The following is a 22,371-nucleotide window of genomic DNA, read 5'->3' on the forward strand; positions in this document are numbered from 1 at the left end:
TGAAGTATACACCGAAGTATCTGGTGTTCACAGAAGCTTAAGTGGGGTTCCAATGGCTAGTTTGTGAGAGTGTACTCACCAGATGATCCGGTGGTAGTACTATTATTCTCACCAGATCATCTCGTGTTAACAGTATTTTTGAGCCATTGGGTTAACGGCTAGTGCGCGGGTTTCAGGCTATAAATATCCCTCTACCCAGTCATTTGAAGGTATGACATGCTGCTGGAGTCTAGAGGAAACTCATACACACTTGAGAAGACATCCAAGCCACTAAAGTGCTTAAAGTGATTATCTAAGGTAATTAAGGATAAGATTAGAGAGTGTTTAGTGCTTTTAGGCCTAGAGTGAGTTTAGCTAGGTGCCGCAGCTTGAAGAAGGGATCAAGAAGTGATCCTAGTCTTGGATTCTTGGTGACTCGCCAGCAAGCTTGTTGACCCTCTGACTTGGTGTGGAGCGGCGATGAGAAGCGTGTACGGGGACACGAAGACCCTTGTCTTGGTGGCTCAAGCTCCAAAGTGATCACGGCGATAAGGGACCGAAAGAAAGGCTAATGGTGAGACCTTGCCTTGGTGGCTTGGTGGCTCATCTGGGTGGAGACCTTATTTTTATGACTTGGTGCCTAAGAGCCGTGACGGGGTGCCGACCGGGAGTATATCCTTTGTGGAGATCCAACGTGGACTAGGGTTGGCATTAATGCCATCGATACCACATGATAAAAATTCCTTATACCAAGTTTGCTCTCTCTACCTCATTTACGTTTCCACATTTATATTCTTGCAATTTACCTTCTTAGATAGGTTGCAAGTGCTTTGATCAGTAGAGTAGACACAGTAGATAAACATAGAGCAAATATAAATAGAAATTGATATAGTTTTATCTTGTGTAGTTTTTGAAGCCGAATAGATTCTAAATATCCTAATTCACTCCCTCTTAGGATGTCACTGATCCCTACAATTGGTATCAGAGCTAGGGCTCACATCTAGCTCTTCAATTCATATTAGAGCTTCACACCTTTCATAAGGTTTCGCTAATTCAAGTGACATTTGAGCCTTAGTCTTATTGTGATAGGTTAGGCTTCACCGCCTAGTGAATTGTGATATTCGGGGTTAGGATGGATTCCCATAGTGCTCCACTTTTCGATGGCACAAACTTCCCTCGGTGAAAAAATCTAATGAATTGTTATTTGCAAACCCGAGGGTTAGATGTTTGGAGAGATACCGAGGAAAGAATGAAACCTCACATCACCAACAAGGAGAGATAATTAGATGCATTGGCTAAGAGTATCCTTCTATCATCTATGTGTTGATGCATTTAACTGTGTTTATTCTCTCACCAATACACATGATATGGAATAATCTCATTAAAATACATGAAGGCACAAAGAATATGCACAATGAGAAATATTATGCGCTTGTTACTAAGCTCAATGGCATCAAGCAACTACCCATGAAAGTGCTAATGACATGTACTCATATTTGAATATTCTTATCAATGAGATCAATGGGTTAAGTTTGACGATATTTAAAAATGATCATGTGGTGAGAAGAATACTTCAAGCTCTTTTTCTGAAGTACAAGTTGATAGTCTCCATCATCTATTCAGCAAGATCACCGCCCATAAGATGACAATGAACATGGGGGTAGAAGCTTCTTCTTAATCTGACATCAAGAACCTTACTCTCACAAGTAAGCATGCTTAAAGCCAACACTTGAAGGCAAGGATGAGGAGACAAGAGTAAGAGTCAAGCTCAAGCGAAGATGATGGTAATCAAGATGAAGAGAGCTATGAAGAGGATGATCAAAGTACATCAAGTGATGAAGAAATTGATTCTAAGATGGCCAAGCTCTTCTCAAAGTTAGAGAAGAATATGAAGAGGATCAATGTCAAGGTTGATCATCCTATCTCTATTGAAGATTTGGTTAACACAATTGATCATATCAAGACGGAGAAGAAAAAAACCAACAACAAGAAGGAGAAAAGGGGAAGAGCCAAGATATTCGCAAACATAGGAAGATGGGTGAGCGACGATAAAGAGTCAAGCTCAAGTGATAAAAGCTTTAACATCCTCCCCTCCAAGAAAAGCTCTTTCTCAAAATCATCATCACATAAGTCATCATCTCATAAGTGGCTTATGGCCAAAGTATGGATAGCGATGTAAGTGATAATGAATCGATGAGGATTCTCCTTACTATGATGAACTCCTTCATTTGATTAATGAGCAACAAAGAGCCCTTAAGAAATAATCAAAAGAGCTTAAGAAATTCAATGCACTTAATGACATTCATGATACCTTTGTTTCTAATTATGAATAATTATTGAGAAAATTCAATTTGCTAAATAAGGAGCATGATGAGGTTAAGGCTAAATTTGAGTGTATTGAATCTCAAACTAAGGTCCTTTTAAAGCAATCTACCTCTCTATTTAATTTCAATCATAAGGTAGATGTTTCTACTTCTTTTGATGATTTAATTACTTTATCTAGCTCACCTTTTTACAATGAGATTTGTATTAAGAATATTGTTGTAGAATCATCTAATAACCTCATTGCACAAGAGAATGATGAGTTTAATCAAGAAGTGAAGAAGCTCAAAAAGGACTTGACGAGTTTAAAGGGTAAAAGACATGTCCAACCTTCTCAAGATAACCGTACTTTCATGGTGAAGAAGCTTGCGAAGGGATCCACCATGACATACTTCAAATGCCATCAAGAAGGACATAAGTCCTTCCAATGCAAATAAGTGAAGGAGACCAAGGAGAAGAAGAAGATGATCAAACTCTCCAACAAGACCTTCAACCTCTACATCAAGCCCAACTACAAGATCAAGACTATGAGCAACCACTACAAGCTCAAGAAGAAGGATAATGGTAAGGTGGTTACACAAATAGTTGAGAGAAATGATTGGAGGTGGAATCAACCCATTTGGTACCCAAGGAAGTCATCATCAACATGAAGGGTCCCCAATCAGTTTGTGTTTCAAAAAAAAACTTGAAGCCCGAAGCAACTATAGGGATTTAGAGACTTGGCTCACAAGATGAAGTGAATGTTCAAGTAATTAAGCCAAGTGTACAAGATGGTCATATTGATGAAAATCATGAACATCATATACCCAAATCCCTTTCTAAAGGTAAAAGAGGTAAATGATAACTAGACTTATGTTCATGCATTTTGTTTTTTTACTTCTAGCTTATTTGCCTCATCTAGGATTGCATATGCTTATTTCAATTTATTGCAATGCCTAGTGTAGGTTTTCATATGGTAGGTTGTTTCTATTTATCTCTAACTCATGAGAAACCTATATGGTTTATTAGTTGTAGGTTCATTTCTTAGCACTAGTTTTTACAATTGATATCTTTCATGTGTCATGATCCAATCTATAGGATAAATCCATATTGTTATCAATAACAAGTGCATATATCTCACATGTATTCAACACTTGCATGTACACATTTATGTGGATTATATCCTATAGGTTGTGATTTTGAGACTAACATGTATTCCAAGTTGTACTCTTGTAGTCTCATGGAGCAATCAACATATCCCTGAAGGTATGCAATGCTTAAATGCTTCAATTGATATCATTGTCAAATCTTTTATTCATTTAAGCTACCTCCATGCATAATATAGCTTAAACTTCCTATCTTGACATATTATCTAATTGTACATCTATTTCTTTCTTATCATATGTATGCACATATATAGGGGGAGTTTAGACTATATTACGTGAGTTTCATAAATTATGATCTATGTGCATTCATAGCCTACAATTTGTAGGGGAACGGGCAGGCTATGATAGCCTAAAATAAAAAAAATTCTACCGCATTTACCAAGAAAATCATGTTAGTAGAAAATAATAGATCGTTACCGCTTGATGCGCAGTACAGTGAAAGAAGAGTTGGAGAAGACCGATCCAACGTCGTGCGCGTCAAACTCCTCGAGCAGCTTCTCGATCAGATCCGTGACCAGCCCCACACAGGTGGTCACGCTCCTCGACCAACTCTGAGCAGGTGGTCGCACTCCTCGACTAACCCCGAGTAGGTGGTCGTGCTCCTCGACCAATCCCGAGCAGGTGGTCGTGCTCCTCGACTAAAATCCGAGCAGATGGTCGTGCTCCTCGACCAACTCCGATTCAACTCACTGAGAAGATCAACGCCGCAATAGCAACAGTATCTCTACGGTATCCACACATACTAGGCAGAAACGCCGAGCGCCGATGTGCTAGCACCGCACGCACGGCTAGGGTTTTGGGAGATCGTGTGGAGGGTTGTGGCTAGGGTTTCGGAGTGGCTCAACCTAGGTACGCCCTACCCACACCTCTCCTTATATAGAGCTCGCCAATGGGCTCCTATGATGGAAACCCTTTAGCACTCTAACTTCTCATGGATCAGAATCCAATCAAAATCCATATACGAATCTAATTCACATGTTTTGTTCCAACCCATGAAGTGTGTGACCCGTTAGGTTCATGTACAAACGGCTACGACTCGAAAACCCTTTCCAAACCGAAATCAATAGCGGTCCCTAGCAGAACATGTTGACTCCTGAGTATATATAAAAGATCATATTGCTGAACCTTGATATACACATGCCCTGATCCCTTCGTCTCACGATACCAGTCAAGCTCAAGGCGAGATATGTGCCATCCTTGTGATAGCTCGACCATTCACTCGATCAAATAGTGGATTTATCATGATTAACTGTTTAATCATATTGGCATGGCCATGCACTTTCTCAATCTAACTACCTCGAGGGGCCCAGAGATATCTCTCCCGTTATCAAGGAGGGGCAAATTTCATCTTGATCGCTCATACCCCACGACATGTTTCATGACAAACCAGAAAACTACCTTTATGACTACCCAGTTACGGAATAGCGTTTGACAGCCTCAAAGTATGCCACTACACATTTTGGGAATCAATGACGATCTTAGGTTTAAGGATCCTGTAGGTACACCATTTGAGATAACAACTAATGACACATCATAAATAACAATCCCAACAGTATCTCATGGTGGGTCTATCCAACATCATATTCTCTAACATAAATATCCACATTATTGACCCGGTATCTTTATACCTATGATCCATGAAACGTGATCATCAATCAATACATATGTTGGTCTTATGTATCATCACAATGATATGCGATCAGAGATCGACTTAGAATAACATCATGATATAAACAAAGAGTTTCATGAGTAAGTCACATACTTGCCAATCAATGTAAATAATAGTTATTCTTGGAATAACACATTATTCGGTAGTACATGAACATAGACGTATGATACAATCATCTTTATGATTGCCTCTAGGGCATATCACCTTTACAATTGGTATCATTCATTTTTAGTGATATCTATACAATTGACATCCTTTTAATTAGATCATGATTTGTGAAGCTCTCTCCCATGTGCTCTAATATTTTTTCCTTTGAGTTCAACACGTACATATAGCCTTTTTAGGAGATTGTTGACGAAGAGGGAGAATTTTGATAATCAAAGTAAGATACAAGTTGCAAGATGAGCATTATGGAGGAGAGAAGAAGAAATTTCTTGCAAGGTCGATCAAGGGAGATTGTAGCGATGGAGAAATAGGGAGCCACAACAAAATGGGACTAAGTGATAAGAACATGCATCCAAGTAATGTGGTAAGATTTTGTGCTTGTTTATGATCTTTACATTTGGTATCATTTATTATTTACCATTTATTTTGGTTGTGTTGTCATCAATCACAAAAAAGAGAGATTGTAGCGAAAATGGCCTTATTAGGCAATAATTATGATTTTGGTGATTAATAAAAATATAATCAATGGGACTAACATATTTGTCAAAATATGTTAGTAGGTCTCATGAATACAATACATGAAGAAGCCACCGTAACCGGGACAAAGTTTGATCGAATTGAAGAAGTCAAAAGAAGATTTGCCTCACCGGATGGTTCGGTGCACTGGGTGTTGAGCTCACCGGAGCATATTTGATAAAGGGGGAGAGAGGTCTGAAGATCTCACCGGAAGGTCCGGTAATCAGCAAGTGTGCTCACCGGAGCAATTCTTCCAGAGAAGGGTGTCATGCTGAAGAATGAAGGATAAGCCTCACCGGATTATCTGGTGAACAAAGCATGGCAACACTAGAGTGTTTCTGTCGAGAAGGCTGAATGGAACAACCCACCAGAAAGTACAGTGATTAGAGGAAGATACACAACAGAGTATTTCCACTAGAGAAGGTTGCAACCATGGAAGATGCTTTAGTAGGTCTCATGGATGCAATACATGAGGAAGGCACTGAAACCGGGACAAAGTTTAGTTGAATTGGAGAAGACCTAGAGAAAATAATCTCACCGGATAGTTTGATGTTAAGCAAGTTCAACACACTAGATAATAAATAGTGCAAAGAGAAAGCAAAAGACTCCACCGGATGATCCGGTGCTTAGGAAGTGTGATCATCAGAGCATGACCCTCACTGGATGGTCCAGTGCTTAATGTGTAGTACACACCAGAGCATTTGCAAAGGAAGGAAGAGAAGAAGCCATACGCCGGATGGTCCAGTGATTAATGCTATGTGCTCCGGAAGCCTACACCGGAGTATTTCCTGCAGAGGCATTTCCAGAGTTGAAGAGTGAAGATCAAGTCACCGAATGGTTTGATGATCTATGTAATGAACACCGTGAAAGGATCTAATGGCCCTAGAGGGGGAGGTGAATAGGGCTCTAATCAAACCTTAAAATAATTATCGATTTCTAGAACAAGGAGCAGCCTTAGCCTAGATGAAAGAAATGCAACTACTCGAGCAAGCAAGCTAGAACATAGAGAGCAAACATGCAAGCATATAACTTAAGAGTAAATTGCGGAATTGAAACTTGCATGAAAGTAAATGCTAGAAGTAAATTACAGAATAGAAAGAGAGTAGTGAAAGAGGACACCTATTTTTTTTTCCGATGTATCGAAGAGTTAGCACTCTTCCCATAACCCTCGTTGGAGCATCCACACAAGGATATCACTCCCCCTTGAGTCACCAAGACTCAAGTGTTCACTAGTGATTGCCACTTCTCTATTTTTGGATTGGCATGCATCAAACCAAGTACAAGCTCTTCCCGAGACTCCCACAAGAACTCCAAAAGCTCACCGAGAACACCTCTAGTCACCATGTCTGGCTAGGTATTGTCAACCACCAAGAGTAACATGCTAACCGGTTCACTTGATCCCTATCAAGTCTAAACAATAGCTAGATGCACACTCGTTACTCTTGAAGCACTAATGAAGTCCTTAACCTTCAATTAGGGAATTAGAAATCAACTCAAGTGCTCTCTCTTGCTTCTTGATGATACACACAGTGTATGAACTCCTCTGGATTGTAAGATAGACGAAAGAAACCAAGTGAGGGGGTATATATAGGCTAGAGGTTCAAATCTAGTCGTTGCCTAACCACCCACACTTTCAATGAACATCGGATGATCCGTTGCACACACCATTGTACACACTGGACAATTCGGTGAGTAACCTTTTTCAAAAGCTGACCTGCCAGCTGTCAGTACCCGTTGCCTGAAAAGCTCCGGTGTTCTTCATACCACATCACCGGATGTTCTGATGAGTTCATTTTCCATGCTCTGAGACACCAAGTCTAAAATTCCTCCGAAAATTCCAACTTTCTGTTAAATGCTCCGATGGTCATCTTCTCTGAACACCGGACAATCCGATGTACTTAACTTCAATTTTCCTCAGAAAATGTCTCATCTATTAAATACTCTGGTGCATATATTTACCATCATCGGACAATGCAGTGAGGTCATTTAGCTTCTGCTTAGAACAAAAATAAGGTCCAGTGAATATAAGTCCTTTAACACCGAACAATCCAGTGAGAACAAAAACTCTAAGGCTCATCCAATTCAATTGACTTCGAGCACTAACTTCTTAACTTCTCACCTGTAGGCTTCTTCGAGATATCTGGTGCTAGATTTTCGTAGGTGTGCATCCAACTAAGTTTAGATTCAACTAGGTCAAGCTACAACACTTGGCCCCTTTATAGTACGATCAAAAAACTAGAAAGGAACATATATTTACTCTAAGTTCCCTTCATCACCTTGTGACACTTAGAACTATAAGATCCTTAATTTTGATGCAAATGTCCTTTGATCGTCCAATAGAAACTCATGGGGGACCAAGAAAACTCATACATACATTGTGAACTAAGTTTTTTATTCCTTTCAAAATATATGCATTAGTCACAATGATAAAGTTGTCATTAATCACTGAAACACTTACCACTTACCTAGTAGCCTAGATGCCACACACCAGAGGCTTATACCAGGGCATTTTATGAAGAGAGGCAAGAAGTGGCTAGGATGGCGGTAGTATGCACGCTGGATGATCCGGTGATGAAAAGAAGAACACACCAATAGTACAATGTTTATAGAGGTTTTGAATAGGGATTCCAACGGCTAGTTTTCTAGGTTGTACACACTAGATGTTCCAGTGAGTGTACCACTGTTAATGTTGAAAGATCCAGTGTTCATAGTTTCTGTGAGCTATTGGGGCAATGGCTAGTACCAAGTGGTACATCGACGCCTTAGAGTATTGGTGACTCGCTAGTAACTTGAGTCGGAGTTGCTCAAGCTTGTTGACCATTCGACTTAGTTTGGAGTGGTGGCAAGACAAGTGTACGGGGACGCGGAGACCCTTGCCTTGGTGGCTCAACCTCCGAAGTGATCATGGTGGCAAGTGACCGGAAGAGAGGCTTGTGGTAAGGCCTTGCCTTGGTGGTTTGGTGGCTCAAGGGCTGTAACATCCTGAGTTTTAAAACATGTTAATTAATTGCTAATTTCACTCTTGATTCAAACTTTTTATGATTAATTAAGCTAAATAAAGTCAAGGAAGTATGTGTATGTATATGAGTGTATATATACTAGTAGGTATATATTCATATATGAAAGCAAACTAAGTGTTCCAAGTTGCACCAAGTTTATTTCTAAAACTTACCCGTGCATTAAATTGATTCATACACGATTGATTTTTGGCTTTCATGCTTCTTCGAGTGGAGATTTGAATTGAATGTATCTCAATTCAAATCTATTCCTAGATTCTTATCAACTCAAATCCAAATTGAATTCAAATCTTTTTGATTCAAAATCATCTTCAAAATCTTAGGACTTCACCTCTATTTCATAATTCAAATATCCCCATTGAATTGATCCTAATCCAAAGTCAAATTCAAATTCACATCTCTCATTTGAATTTAATCCTAAAACCAAATTTTCTTTTCCCTTCTTTTCTTCCCCGGGCTCAATCTCCCCACTCTCTCCCGGCGTAGCCCAGCAAGCGGCTCAACCAGCCCAGCTTCCTTCCCCATCTGTTTCGTGCCTGGGCCACAACCACACTGCCGTACCAGCTCGCCCGCTCCCGCTCTCTCCCTTCTCTCTCTACACATGAAGCACCGCCCATACCTCTGGAAGCCGTGCAACTTTCATGCCCCACCCGCGTGTGGACGGCACAGAGCGCCCACGCCTCGGGAAATGCGGTGGGCGCTGCCCTGCCATCTCATCACCAACGACCGCATGATGCTAGCGCACTCGCCGTCTCTCTGCTCACCTCTCTCCCCTCTCCCATATATAAATAGCGAAGCCTGACTCCTCTCTATCCCCTTTTCCCTGTTTTACTGCCACCGTCACCATTCTCACCACCGCACCTCTGTCGTCGCCGATCCGCCATCCACAAGCCACCGACGCCGGCACCATATCGCTCTATGTTGGTCGGAAGCCTGACGGGAAGCCATCCGAACCAAAGCTGAGCCACTCCACCGCCATCTCCTCGTTGTTTCCGAGCATGGTGAGCCTCCCAGTCCCCTCTCGTGTCCACCTAGATAGCATGTCATCGCCCCCGAGCTCTCTGTTACCGTGTAGCTCTATGCCGCCATGCTTATTGCCTTCTGCCACCGTGATGTGGTCACCACTGGCGTGCTTTTGTTTTGTGTGTGCTCTGACCGTCCGTCGTGATGTCCAGGGGTGCCAGACCCCTTTTCCTTGCAGGAAGATAACACGTATTAGTGGGGTAATGCTACCCAATTTTTGTGCATCGCCGCCGTTTGCTCCAGCCCCCCATCTGGTATTGCTCCCACCGTCTGCCATCGTTGATGAGCTCCCTGCCGCATCCGCCATATCACATAGAAGCTCGGCGTCCATTCATCATCGAGGAACTCGGACGGATACCTCGCTCCAGCGAGCTTTCCAACGATGTTCCACCACAATCACTCGTCGTTGTTGTCCCCCCCCCCCCTTCTTCTCCATCGCACGCCCGCGCGCGCACAACCGGTCTATCGCTCGCGTGCTGCTCGGCATGGCTAGCATGCCTGGCTTGGCCCGGTAGCGGTCGACCTACCAGGCTGGCCCAGCTATCCACAGGTAAGGCCCTAGTGGGCCGACCCAGCTTCACAGCCCACTAAGCCACCATCCCATACACAAGTGGGCCTGCACTGTGCAACCCAGCATAATGTAGCCTAAGCCCAGACCCGACCTATCCAGGCCCAGACCTGACCCATCTAGGCCTGGCCTGGCCCAATCCTATCCCATTTCGGCCTAGCTGTATTGTTCAGTGGGTCCCACCCTGGGCCCCACTCATAAATAGTGCATTTTCGTAATTTCTCGATTTAATTTTAGATTAAATATTCCGGGAGTCATAACTTCTTCATTCTGGCTTTGATTCCGGTGATTCTTTCGCTAAAATTCATCTAAATTCAAAATCTATCTATCCATCATAGTTTGGTATCCATTAGGGCTCATTTTTCTTTCCATTTGGTGTTATTTTATTCTTCCCTAGTATAGCCTGTTAATGATCGTAGTCACAATTGCAGAACTACCAGAATTCTACGAGTGCTGTACGGGAAGCGTCAGGAGCGAGGAAGATCCTGACTACAACCAACTCTTGAAGAAAAACTTAGAGAAGGAAAGTCTTGTTTTCTTGATCATATTGAACCTATGTTTTCAACTTATCTACATTATCAACTAAAACTGGACGTATATCGTATGTGCTATATATTGCGCTTCTACAATCTGCTTGTAATAGTTAATCCTATTAAACACTTTTCATGACATAAATGTTATCATCCAAAATACATATCACCTAAGAATTACCTGTTGTTATATATATTAATGACAGACAACGCCTTGATATGTAGCATGCGTAGGATTGAATACGTCTCCTCGGAGACGTCACTTTTAAAACACATCTCCTCGGAGATAAGATTTCTATTATCAATGGTAACTCATATACTATGAATCCTTGATGGTTGTGAATTCTGTGATGGTTGTGAAATTCTTGATGTCATGTGGGATATGATGGGTGGTGTGTAAAAATAGGTGAAAACTATTTAGCGGGGGCAGGTGGAGTAGTACTCTGGATGAGAATGCTCCTAGGAGCTTGAGTCACCTCTGTAGTGTTCATTGCCAGAAGATACCTGTCCTGGCCATTTAAGGATCGAGTCATTGCGCCGTCATGCTTAGCCACCCCGTGCAACCATGCGTCCTGAACGGACAAGACTTGACTTCTCCTTCACCAGACTGAGTTGGGCATCATACTAGAAGGCTGAGAGTAGCGAGCAGTCAAGTGGTCATCTATTCCTCTGTTTGAAGGTTCTAGTAACGGCCTAGGCTTAAAAATGGGACTAGCCTTCATTACATGGACTCTAGCGGTTGGAGGTAAATATCGTAGAAAAGCTTGGCAGGAAAGGTGATTGGAGTGTCTCGGTATGATTCGCTCCTCCACTTGCAACAGTTGGAGGTTAAGCATATCACGTGGGTACAGTGTACAACCTGTACAGAGTGTAAACCTATTCGAATAGCCACGTCCACGGTCATGGACATGCGAAAGCAATAACCATGATGACTATACTCTGGATGTATGTGTCTTGATGAGTGAGTGTGTGGACTAGATGTCCGTGTGATGAGGTTCCTAGCTTAATCCGTTAGAAGCTGTGTTGTACTAGAGGTACACCAGAGGTGATGATAGAGACTGCGGAATGAGGTGTATCCCCTCCATGGACCAAAAACCCCAGATATAGCTTGTTACCAGATTTTGAACTAATTAAATTGTTTTAAAGTTAATCATAGATGATATAATTGAATACCTTCATAAACTGCTTGACGCATTAAAACAAAATCGTAAAGCCTCATCTTTGAATTATCCCTTTATGCATCTATCAACACCTTAAAGTAGTATAGGGTTTGCTGAGTACCTCTCGTACTCACTCTTGCTGTCATTCAGATAAAGAAACCGATGCCGACTTCGCTAGAGGTGAAGGCGAGGATGAAGAGTAGAGGTAGAAGTCATGTTCGCACCCTAGCTGCTTGTGGCATCAGTCGTCGTCTTTCCACTAGGCTTCTGGTTGGCCGTTCGGCCAAGTTTGTATTAATGGTGTGGTTTGTAAACCTTTGTACTCTGAACCTTAATGGTTATGTACGAAGTTTGACTATGATACTATAACTATTATATTGTGTGTATCTGCTACTTGATCTAGGAATTAATAAAGGATGCACAGGAGATCCATGGTTTGGGGTCTTACAGAAGTGGTATTATAGCCATGCTTGGCTGTAGGATGTGACCTTAGGATAAAATTGCTCGTTTTTGTTTATTTTCTAAAAACTATATTATCAAAACTGCTACCATACTTACCTTCTGTCTTGTTACCTTTGAAAACTTATTATGCTAATTCTAAGCTGTCCCTTTTTCCCCAGCAGATGGAAGACGAGGATTGGAACACAGTGTGACAAGTTGTTGTGGGAAGCTTGTTGTCGCCTTTGATATACCTGATGCCCAGAGTACATCGGGCGTGAATACGACGGGAATAGATCATAAAAATACCAGATTTTGCTGCAAATCTTCAACTTTCTGAGACACCCCAGTTGGCGACCATGGCATGTCAGCACCTACAGCCGCTTGTTGATACAAGCTCGTGCGCCTGTCGGTCTGTCTTCGTTGTGTAGCCGCGACGAGGAATACTGGCTTACGAAGAAGCTGCTCGTCTTCGACATTTATGTCGATGAGTACTCACCCCACCGCGTGATGAGGCAGTTCGGACGCTTCTAGGCTTTCCCCCTCATCAACGTTCGCATGGTTCAGGGCCATGTTCACAGGTAACTAAAATTAAATATATAATCCACAGCATTCGTCTCATTTTATAGTCTATATAACGTGGTTGATTTGCAGGTATACACAAAAGGGTCAACTGGGTGGCAACCTCTTGGCAGATCGTTTGGTGCCATATGTCTCGGTGTGGGCCCATGCCCTTGAGGATGTCATCGAGGAGCCTCGTCCTTTCGCCGAGCCGAGCTTTGAGGAGTACCTGCGGTGGTACGTCCCCTGTACACGTACACGGGTCACCTACACCCCAGATAATGTCCGGCAGCACGTTGCTTCAACTATGGAGGCCTGCCCGGGCCATTGGGACGAGGACGCTACATTAGCAGAATGTGTAATTAACGTCTCAAATATTCTAGGTGCACTCAGTAGAGAGCATCTACTGTAACCCGATATATTTTTACTCACTAAGGCATGTTAGGATTAGCAGCGGCACGCTATTAGATTTATCTTTAAGCATACTGTATATGCCAATGTTTGTTATCGTCGTGTCATTATGGTTAGGTTCCATTTGCGTAGCAACGACAAACCTCATGTCCTATGTAATGTTTGTCACTGTATGTAACATCCGTGTCGGGTATTATACTAATAGTGCTTCACAACTACAATTGTTTAAAAAATAAGATTTTATATTCTCCAAACATTACGTCATTAAAAAATTACTCATACAATTTTACATCAAAGAAATACACAAATATCAACAAATTTACATCGATCCAAAATTTCTAAAAAATAACTATTCCGTGATGCCATTTTGATCACTTTTTGCACAACTAATATTTTTCACCGCATGAATATACACTATTTTTCAAATTGACGTATACAAAAGTTAAATTAAAAAAACAAATTTTCAAGTGATAGGGCTCACCGCCCCCTGAGATGGCGATAAGGGGGCTAACAGTCCTCTCAGAGCGTGGTAAGAGGCGGTACAGGCACGAGAGGGGTGATGCTGCCACCGTGGCATCCTTACGGTTCTCTGAAACAGTTGCTTCAAGAATAAACATCTAACTGTGCAAGTCTTGCCATAAAAAATCTATTTATTCAAATATTAGATATAAAAATATAAAAATATAAAAACTCGACGAAACACACCACACAGAGGAGCGGGAGCACTACCGCCACCACCATAGCTTTGCACACACGGATGGAGGGTGAGTTGCCGTCAAAGTTGTCATTCGCAAATCGTAGCCCTCCTCACTCACGTTCTCTCCTCTGATTTGTCATCTTGTCTCCTTTCCGCTCGCTACAAGGGCACACAGTAATGGCAACGATGGAGATGACAAGCAGTGACGGCCATATCGGGAGATGAGGCATTGACGATGGCATGAAGCCATGAAGTGACTGCTGCGACTAGGGTTAGCTCATTCCCCACTCTTCCATCCTCAAGCAACACCTCTCTCCGTCGCTTGAACTCACCGGACAAGTGTCCAATGCGTGTCGGACCACATTCGGTGCATATCGACATGTGGATACGCGTCGATGCGGCAAAAAAAAAAAAAAAGACACACATGTCCCTATTACACAGGATAAAACAATCTCTCATACTAATGTATTGAATACAGCATTAAAACATCAAGGTCCATCATGGATCAAAAGTTTATTCACTCATTTCTTTTCACCCTACCTTCCTCTTCGGGCCTTGCATAGCTGGACCATGAGAACAAAGGAGATCCTGGGCATGGTCCGTGGCACTGCCAATGAACTCTGCTACCGAGAATCAGAACTCTGCTGCCGAGAATCAAGCGGTGAAAATGTGACAGTTATAACAGTTACCAGTAAATGGCATAGTTATATAAATTACAATACTATGTTCATAAATCTTTTGAAGGTCTTGCCTGACTTACAGCACAATAGGTTTGTGGGAACCCCCTTGATCGTCATGGAAGATCCCATCATCCAAAACATTTAAAGGAAAAACATTCAACTAAAGTGAATAATTAACACAATAATCAAGCTCTTATTTACCTGCTCGAATATATCCAGAATTCTTAGCTTCTTCTCGCAGTCTGCGCAATATCGGTGCACGACATTGCCCTCCCCTTGCCACCATCAAGATATAATTGCACTTGCTGATATCCAGTTCAGATTGGTCTAACAAACTCCTCTCAACTCCTAAAACAGGTAGAGTTAGTATCAAAATCCTCATTCAAATTTGGAAAGAAGGGTCCACTTTACTCCTTCAGAATACTTGCTTGGCTCATTTAACTATCTATATTTTGTTCATCTTAGTTAACTCTCTACAGTTGCAATACCAGACCACTATCTATATTTTCATCTTAGTTAACTCCCTAAAGTTGCAATACCAGACCGCTTTCCCTCCAAAGCCTAGTTTTGACGGTGCTTTGCCCATGTAGCACACACGTCATCAGGTTTTGCCACTAGAGAATATACATCCAAGTATGTATAGATGACAACACAAAAGATGGTTTGCATAAATGAAGATAGAAGATCATGCAAATTCCATTCAAAATCACCTTAGCCACCCGATCTGATCACATATCCTAGCCCTCATATCTCATTCTTCCTCATTTACCCCTCCACTTACATCACTAGCAAAGAGAATGTCAGCAACATTGCCTACTGAGCGTGTCACCAAGGGCGTTGACTACCAAACACGCTGCACCAGTCTACGTGCACTGCGTAGCACTACCCCACGACCATGTAGTTGTCCACATCAATGCTGAAAGAGAGTAAGAATGGATAGTATGGATGCCACAGGGACATGCGCAAAACTTGTGACATCTAAGCCATATTGGCACAACCACCATCAAAATAGCCTTATGTTGTGTAGTGATCTAGTATTGCAACTTTGCAGATTATGTAACGCAATAAATATTAGAGGTCAAGTGAGCCAAACAAATATTTTGAGAGTAAGTAGATTCTTTTCCTTTAAATTTAACATTATTGGATGAGGCAATTTACCTGTTTCATTTTATGCTAATAATCTAATCATATTTTTAGTCAAAGTCCTTCACCCTTAACTTTCTAATACCACTTCTGATTGTCTCGCCACTTTTATTCTTACGATGGAAGAACTTCTTGCCCCATGAATTCAGGAAATAAAAAATTTCTTCCCCTTCTTCATCCCAGCTCCAATTAGGACCACCGCATGTCCAATATATTCTGCTTTCTTGTCTTTAATTCGAGTGAGTAAAAGTGAATTGTAAGCTTTGCAATACGGCAAATGGCTTCTTCTTTTTCCTGTCAGATAAGTTGCTACCAATGGAACGTCCTCTACTAAAGACTATCAAATCTACTCAAAGGAATCATGTAGGATGTTGGATACATCAGTTGTTATGTATCGCTTACCCGGCTACAAAAACAAACAAAACCAATTTTGCAAAAGAAAAAAATATTAGCATCACAAAGTGAAGAGAAACGATGATATATTTACACATATATACAAATAACATACTTTGAGTCTCTTAATTCTTTCTAATCGAAGAATCAAGCCCACATGAAGAACCTTATGTATCCCAGCACTCGGTGTAAGACATTCAGCAGACGACATACCTAGAAACTTCTTAACAAACCTTTGCTCAAGGACATAAGGGTTGATAGATATCACTGAGTCTGAATTGATCCCCTTCTTAACACATAAGACACAATCCACTATCTCTACTGTTTTAGCATAGGTATAGGCAACACAAAGTGTTGGAAAGAAACAAAAGAAAGAGAACAATCAATAAGAAATTATGGTTTCATTAACAGAAAAGGAAATTACACCGGACTTTATCTTGCTATGTTTCCATAATAATATTTGGCACAATAATGAAGGGGATCCTTGATATGTTTCCAGAATAATATTTGGCATAATGATGAAGGGGATCCTTAAACACGCATGATGTACTTAGAACTAAGTGAAACACCGTTAGAAGTTCAAGAAACCTCTGGTGTAATTTTCTTTCTGTTAATAAAACCAGAATTTCTTGTTGATTGTTCTATTTCTTTTGTTTCTTTCCGACACTTTCTGTTGCCTATACCTATACTAAAACAGTAGAGATAGTGGATTGTGTCTTATGTGTTAAGAATGGGATCAATTCAGACTCAGTGATATCTATCAACCCTTATGTCCTTGAGCAAAGGTTTGTTAAGATGATATCTATCAACCCTTATGTCCTTGAGCAAAGGTTTGTTAAGAAGTTTTCAGGTATGTCATCTATTGAATGCCTTATACTATGTACTGAGATACATAAGGTTTTTCATATGGGCTTGATTATTCAATTAGAAGGAATTAAGAGACTCAATGTATGTTATTTGTATATATGTATAAATATATCATCGTTTCTTTTCACTTTGTGATGCTAATGTTTTTTTCTTTTGCAAAATTGGTTTTGTTTGGTTTTGTAGCCAGGTAAGCGATACATAGCAGATGATGTATCTAACATCCCACGTGATTTCTTTGAGCAGATTTGCCAGTCTTTAGTAGAGGGCGTTCCGTTGGTAGCAACTTACCTGACAGGGAAAAGAATAAGCCATTTGATGTATTGCAAAGCTTACAAGTCACATTCGCTGACTCGAATTAAAGACAAGAAAACAGAACAAAGTGGACATGCGGTGGTCCTATTTGGAGCTGGGATAAAGAAGGGGAAGAAATTCTTTTATTTTTTAAATTCATGGGGTAAGAAGTTCTATCCTCGTAAGAATAAAAGAGGCGAGATGGTCAGATGTGGTATTGGAAAGTTAAGGGTGAAGAACTTGACTAAAAATGTGATTTGATTATCAGTACCAAATGAAATAGGTAAATTGCCTCAGTTAATAATGTAAAATTTAAAGGAAAAGAATCTACTTACTCTAAAATTTAAAGGAAAAGAATCTACTTGCTCTACAAAATTTAAAGGAAAAATATTTGTTTGGCTCACTTGACCTCTATAATATTTATTGCATTATAGTCTCTGAAGTTGCAATACTAGACTACTACACACCATACGACTGGTTTTGACGGTGATTGTGCCAATGTGGCTTAGATGTCATAGGTTTTACCTATGTCCCTGTGGCATCCATACCATTCATTCTTACTCCTTTGACAGTCGACGCTCTTGGTGACACGCTCAGCAGGTGATGTTGCTGACATTCTCTCTATGCTAGTGATGTAAATGAAGGGATAAATAGAGAAGAATGAGATCGAAGGGCTAGGATATGTGATCAGATCAGGTGGCTGAGGTGATTTTGAGTGAGATATGCATGATCTTCTGTCTTCATTTATGCAAACCATTTTCTATCCTGTCATATATGCATACTTGGATGTGCACTATGACATGGATGTCCAGCTATATTCTCTAGTGGCAAAACCTGGTGACGTGTGTGCCACACGGGCAAAGCACTGTCAAAACCAGGCTTAGGAGAAATATTTGAAGACGGGATACAAATAAAAGTCTAACACAAAAACAAGTGTCTCTATTCACGGAACGTGAGTACATCCATATTACAGATCTTAGAGTGCTAATGTTTATTACTATTAGTAGGCTTCGTGAAGCCCCTCACATCTCACATGCAACTCCTGTGGACACTTGATCGTTGATCAATGATCAATATTCTTCATGGTGACTTTAACTTAAATAAAAAAGTAGTTGAAATTTCAACAGATTCAAAGTATGAAAGAGAAGAGCCTCCCAAGTCTCTCATTCCATTTAATTTTTATTTGAAAGCACTATCTACTGAAAAGTTAGTTTATTGTTTAGCTGAAACGAAAAGGTCGACTAGAATAGAAACACTCACGCTCTTCGTCCTGATCATAGACTTCTCCTATCAATGATTTCCCATCAACTTCAATTTTGCCCAAGCAGAACTTGAAGTCCAGAGCAAGCTAAAAGAGAATAATAATAACTGATGCTCCATATTTTAAATCAAAATCAAAGAGAAAAGGAAAATCAGAAAGTATTTTGAACCTTTGTATGACAGTTTCTGCACTGGAATGCTTGCAGGTTAAAAAACCGATATTTAGTAGGTTTGTGCACAGTACCACAACCACACTTCCATGGTTTTCCATCATCAGAGCTACGGCTTCCCTTTTTCTTCACCATATTTGCAATCTATCAGTGCTGTCACGTGAATAAGGAGCAAATACATTAGTGTCTGACACAAAGATTTCTACTGAACCTTGTGTACAACAAGCCTTCATTAAGAGGCCTTTGATGATAATTCTTTTCGTTATTCGCTCTAGTACTAGTCACAAATAACGCTGTTTTGGAGATTGAGTACCAGAGCGAATAACGAATCGGCACAGGAGCATCAATTTGTATTGCCATACTTGTAAAAAAAATAAAGATAATATTATTATAACATCCGATCAATAAACAATCGGAACAGGAGCACCCTAACCATGCAATTGAACACCATAATCAGGACACAATTTACTACAACATCCAACTGTTGCACCCTCTCAGAAGTAAGAACTGAACTAACATATAAATTCTAAATTAGCAAATCAATCAGTTGGTAGCTACATTCAAATTTTTTCAGAGAGATAAAAAGTGCTGACGCTGCATCATTGAACCAACTAATGGTTCAGCTATCTTAACAGATTAAAAATCGTCCCAGGTGCCTACAGATGAAAATACCTCAGCGAAGCAAACAAATTGAACATAGGTAGATTGCGATACAAGTTCATCATCCGCAACTAAACCAAGCTATGCAATAAAACCGAAAAGTTAGTGCACATCCAGGGATAACCTTATAACTAACAGACAATAGATAACAAGCCCACATGTTTGTGCATGTTTTCAACAATGCTACTTAAGTCAGGAATATCTAACTACGATTACCTAGCAGGTATCATCCATCCCGTGTCCATGATTTCTCCAACTACTGGATAAAAACTGGAATTGACTACTGGTAACAAACAAGTATTCCGATGCGTACTGAAGACAGTTTAAATAGAAGGTGCCACATATAAGGCATCCAGGCACATTAGGCAAATTAGTGAGACATGCAAAGTAAAGGTTCACACATCCATCCGAAATGCTAGATATGTAGTAGGCAGATCATTCACTTATTCAGGCAGGCAGGTGAAAGCAAATATGAAAGCAGCAAAAATTGACTGCTAAAGTAAGTGACGCGTTAAAATCAAAATTTTAATCATACAGTCAATACCACGAACACCTTTTTCGCAGCATCCAAACTAAGTTAGATTTGATTAAGCCAGGACAACAATCTCACTTCTCAACCTTAAATAGAAGCTACTCACGAAACTCACGCGGCTTCTGGGTTCAAGGAGAACCTGGGCGATGAGGAGATGCAAAGTGGCGCGGGAGCTCAGCGGCGACTAGGCACACTCCATCCGTACAGGCAGCAACTAGGCACGCTCCTTCCTAACGACCATTATACATATGGTCCTTATATGTATCGCGTACGGTTCGATTAGAAAAACTATCTGAGCTATGTGTATCACTGGCCGTTAAACGTTTGTGACAATCACTTCCATCACTAGCAGTTTAAGGTACAAATCATCTGTGATAATTGTAGAGACCGTCGGTGATGAGCGACGAGCATAATCATATTTGTAGTAGTGGGTGTTGGTTACAAGAGCACATTTTATCACGACTCACGACTGGATTCTGGCCACGGAGAGAGATCGGGTGGCCATCATCGCTGGCGGGCCCAAATTTGCTCACACACCGCCCAATTTGTCAAACTAACCGAGGGCCTGAGGAAGGACGGAGGCCAAGTTTATACGCAGAACGGCGGGCTGCTAGGTCATGAAATTTTTATATTTCGAAAATCACAGATTTACAATTTTAGGCGGCCATTTGGAAAAATGGCAGAACTAGGCGCGCTTCTCGGTCTGCGCGTGGCCCCACCTGGCAGAGGCGGCAAAATTCAAAACACTATCGAAATAGTCACAAAAAATTCTGAAAAAATGTAAGATGTAGAGGATGTTATAATCTAGCTCTCTAAAAAAATTTCAACTCCAATAATGATCTATATAATGAGAAAAAAAGACAAATTTCACTGTTCATAGTCTGCCAGATTGTATACAATGAAATTTGTTTTTTTTTGTTTCTCATTGTACCGATCATATTTTTGGCTAAATGTTTTTGGAGAGTTGGATCATAGTATCCTCTACACTACAAAATGCTCGTCCGTCGAGTATTTGCAGGTCTTCCATCATATGTGTGTGTGTGTGTGTTTTTTTTTTGCCCGCTAGATGGAATTGAACTGCTAGCACTATCCAATTGATGAAGTATTATTGTTAGTTAATCAATTCCAATCAATTCAGTGGGGATCCAACCCAATCCTCAGCTCAGCTAGCTAGCTAGATCTAGTAGCCAGTGAATTAGCTAACTGAAGTAGAAATCATATGCATATCACTGGATCTATCGATTGGGAAGACATGCTCGCATGAGATGGATGGATGGATCGATTGAGTTCGAGTGAGTGCACAACGTACCAGTCTGTCGGAGTCAGGACTCCCCAGCCGGCCGTCGTCTCTTGGCTTGGATCTAGCTCGTAGCATCGGGACCGGCGGCCGACCGGCGATAGCTGGAAGCCACAACCGAGCCGCGCGCCGGCCGGCCAAGGTTGATTCGTTTCTTCTTGGGGATCCGATCCTCTCGTCTCTGCTGGGGGCCGGACCAGAGGGCACGAACATGGCATTACTTAATATGAGAGCGCCGCGGGTATCTGGCCAGCCGGGCTAGCCACGTCGGCTGATTTCTTTCTCGCCGTTTGATCGGAAATCGTGTGATGCTGCTGCGCTGCCGATCGTTTTCTGGAATATTCTTGCCACTCGCGCGCGCGACGTTGGATTTCACGATGACCCACCGCGCGTGCCTGCCTTCTGGCTGGTTCGCATGCGCTTCTCTCGATCTCCCCGCGTGCCGGTTGGCTTGGCTTTTAATGCGAAGGCTGTGGAGGTCACTGTGCCACGCCGTTTGACCGGCTCCGTACACGCGTGTCCCGATGAACAGGCAGCCAGTGTGCCCGTCTGTCGATAGAACCCAGGCGCCTCCTCGTTCTTACCCCTCCCTTTTCGCCTCCCTGCCTCTTCGTTCTTTCTCCTGTCTTTTCCCCTCCCTGCCGTTTGCGAGCTTTGGATCTTAGCTGCTGAGTGTTGCTTGTTGCTTCCACGATCTTGATTGCTATGGTCAGTGCCTGTACTCGCGTTTGGGATCCCTTATGAGCCGTTGTTTTTGCTTGGTTAGATTCTGTTGTTGCCTGCTCGTTGTTCGCCGGTTGATAGAATCCAGGTGCCTCCTCGTTTTTTCGCCTCCCTGCCTCCTCCTTGTTCCTCCTCCATTTTCGCCTCCCTGCCG

General features: G+C 41.6%; 1 protein-coding gene across 4 annotated transcripts; it reads right to left on the bottom strand.

Moving 5' to 3' along the window:
- Positions 1 to 14,587: 14,587 nt before the first annotated feature.
- Positions 14,588 to 21,706, bottom strand: LOC133887475 (uncharacterized). Of its 4 annotated transcripts, none has more exons than XR_009903582.1 (5): positions 21,507 to 21,706; positions 19,006 to 19,158; positions 18,836 to 18,923; positions 14,962 to 15,229; positions 14,588 to 14,842 (listed from the first exon to the last, which is right to left on the bottom strand). XR_009903582.1 is itself a non-coding variant. In XM_062327444.1 (5 exons), exons 2-5 carry the CDS (start codon positions 19,138 to 19,140, stop codon positions 14,835 to 14,837), a joined length of 378 nt encoding a protein of 125 aa, XP_062183428.1. In that variant the 5' UTR covers positions 19,141 to 19,158; positions 21,507 to 21,706; the 3' UTR covers positions 14,588 to 14,834. The 4 variants fall into 4 exon arrangements, 2 of the variants coding, with proteins under 2 accessions (XP_062183428.1, XP_062183427.1); XR_009903581.1 differs by having other exon boundaries at positions 14,588 to 14,845; XM_062327444.1 differs by having other exon boundaries at positions 15,083 to 15,229.
- Positions 21,707 to 22,371: the final 665 nt, after the last annotated feature.

The sequence above is a fragment of the Phragmites australis genome, chromosome 12 (genome assembly GCF_958298935.1).
Source record: "Phragmites australis chromosome 12, lpPhrAust1.1, whole genome shotgun sequence".
NCBI lineage: Eukaryota > Viridiplantae > Streptophyta > Magnoliopsida > Poales > Poaceae > Phragmites > Phragmites australis.

What these genes read in the sequence shown, in the direction of transcription:
- LOC133887475 (XM_062327443.1), bottom strand. Translation starts at nt 19,140, where the DNA reads ATGGTGAAGAAAAAGGGAAGCCGTAGCTCTGATGATGGAAAACCATGG. An exon ending in GCAGAAACTGTCATACAAAG is followed by an intron (nt 18,924 to 19,005) that starts GTTCAAAATACT and finishes ATTCTCTTTTAG; the next exon opens with CTTGCTCTGGACTTCAAGTT. An exon ending in CTATGATCAGGACGAAGAGC is followed by an intron (nt 15,230 to 18,835) that starts GTGAGTGTTTCT and finishes TACCTGTTTTAG; the next exon opens with GAGTTGAGAGGAGTTTGTTA.